Source organism: Temnothorax curvispinosus, unplaced genomic scaffold (genome assembly GCF_003070985.1).
Source record: "Temnothorax curvispinosus isolate PA1 unplaced genomic scaffold, ASM307098v1 QBEX01009527.1, whole genome shotgun sequence".
In the NCBI taxonomy this organism is placed as follows: Eukaryota; Metazoa; Arthropoda; class Insecta; order Hymenoptera; family Formicidae; genus Temnothorax; species Temnothorax curvispinosus.
The window spans coordinates 1-1,930 of record NW_020219307.1 but is presented as its reverse complement, the minus strand read 5'-3'; the positions used below and the strand labels follow the sequence as shown (position 1 = coordinate 1,930).

Here is a 1,930-nt window from a genome sequence, read left to right as displayed (position 1 = left end):
ACAAATTTAGTTATAAAATAATAATAAAATTTCGAAAAAATTTTTCAGTTTGAAGCACCAAAGATGCCACCAAAAAAAAATAGGGATTTTTGCAGGTGCGACTCCCGCATTTGCGCCGAGGGCACAAAATGCAAATGTGTCGGCCAAAATAAAATATGCAAAAAAGGGTGTTGGTGCCTGAAGTACCAACATGAATGCAAAAATGTAAGGAGTATAATGAGCAACAATACAGTGCTTTTGTTGCCCAGTATACATTAATTATATAATTAATGTTTTTTATTTTAGCCATTACAGCCCGAAGTCGCCCAGGCTGCCGCACTGAGTAGTACGAGCAGCAGCGACACCGATTATTCGACACACAGCGACACGCGTTACGATCAGTTACGTGAAAAGGCGGAAGGCCTGATAATAGAAAATCAGGCCTTACAAAAATCAAATGAAGCCTTAAAAAAATCAAATGAGGCCTTACAAATCCGTCTGAGAGAAGCAGAACAAGCAAACGAAAATGTTTCGAGAGAAAATTCGGAGTTAAAAAAAGAACGGAGGACCTTACTAAACCAAATTCAAGAGTTAAGTGGGAAAGTAAGGATAATGTGTCGAGTGCGTCCACCGACACCAAAAGAAACTCTGGAGAATAAACCGTAAGTAAATGTGTTAAATAATCTCTTTTAATCCCTTGAATAAAAAAGATTATTTTTATTTGTGTATCTAAATGAAAATATTGTTTGTTACAGGTTGTGTAATATATGCGTAAAAAACGATATTATCATTGACGTTAAGAAATCGGATGGATCGTCAGATGCAAGGAGCTGTAGTGGAAAGCTACGAGAAACAAAACAAGAATTTTTATTCGATAGAGTATTTGATCGCGATTCTTCACAAGCAGATGTGTTTGAAGAATTATCCCTTTTAGTACAATCAGCACTTGAAGGATTTAATGTTTGTATATTTGCTTATGGTCAGACTAATTCTGGCAAGACGTATACTATGGAAGGCTCGAAGGAAGGAGAATGTGGATTACAGACCGAGGGCATGATACCTAAAACAGTATGTTTTTATATATATTTACAATATAATATACGTATGTATGTGTGTGCTTTTTAGAATCAAAAAGAAAATACGTGTATGTAATTTCAGGTACGTCATATATTTGAACAAATGAAACAACTCGAACTTCATGGTTGGAAGTATGAAATAGAAGCAAGTATTTTGGAGATTTATAACGAGCGTATCGTTGATCTTATCCATCACGATGAATTCAAGAAACATGAAATTCGAGTGGATAAGAATAATAAAGATATGGAGGTAACCAACCCGCAAATTAAAAAAATAGGCAGTGAAGAAGAATTACACGAATGCCTACGAACTGCACAATACAACCGAAGAGTTGCACCTACTCAGTCAAATGAACGGTAATTTTATTTTGAAATTTTATATGATTAAATATTTATTAGGATATAACATAGAATTTAATTTAAAATAAATAATTATTTGTACTTTCAGATCATCCAGATCTCATTCAGTAACAAAAATACGCTTGATTGGTACAAATGATACGAAAAAAAAAGTAGGAAGCATAAATTTAATTGACCTAGCAGGGTCTGAAAGCGTAAAACATGATCTCAGTCCATCTACAGAAACAAAAAATATTAACAAATCGTTAAGCAGTCTGGGCAATGTAATTTCGGCACTGTCACGTAATCAGGAACACATACCATACAGGGATTCTAAATTGACCTTCCTGCTTATGCCTTCTCTATCAAGCAATTCAAAAATTTTGATGTTATTAAATATATCTCCATTAGAGGAATGCTATTTGCAGACTATAACAACCCTAAGATTTGGAAGTGCAATAACGAGTTCCAATACAGGAAGTATTAAAGAGAGGAGCCCGCGTCATCTACGTACGCCGTCCCCAAGTCATCTACGT

The 1,930-nt window shown here is 34.9% G+C and overlaps 1 protein-coding gene across 1 annotated transcript; it reads left to right on the top strand.

Annotated features, from left to right (window-relative positions):
* Window positions 1-285: 285 nt before the first annotated feature.
* Window positions 286-1,919, top strand: LOC112459123 (protein claret segregational-like; the record flags this gene model as incomplete). The annotated part of the gene is made up of 4 exons (XM_025023089.1): window positions 286-641; window positions 735-1,047; window positions 1,138-1,412; window positions 1,504-1,919. Coding segments are annotated over 4 exons (1,360 nt in total), but the record flags the coding sequence as incomplete, so codon positions are not given.
* Window positions 1,920-1,930: the final 11 nt, after the last annotated feature.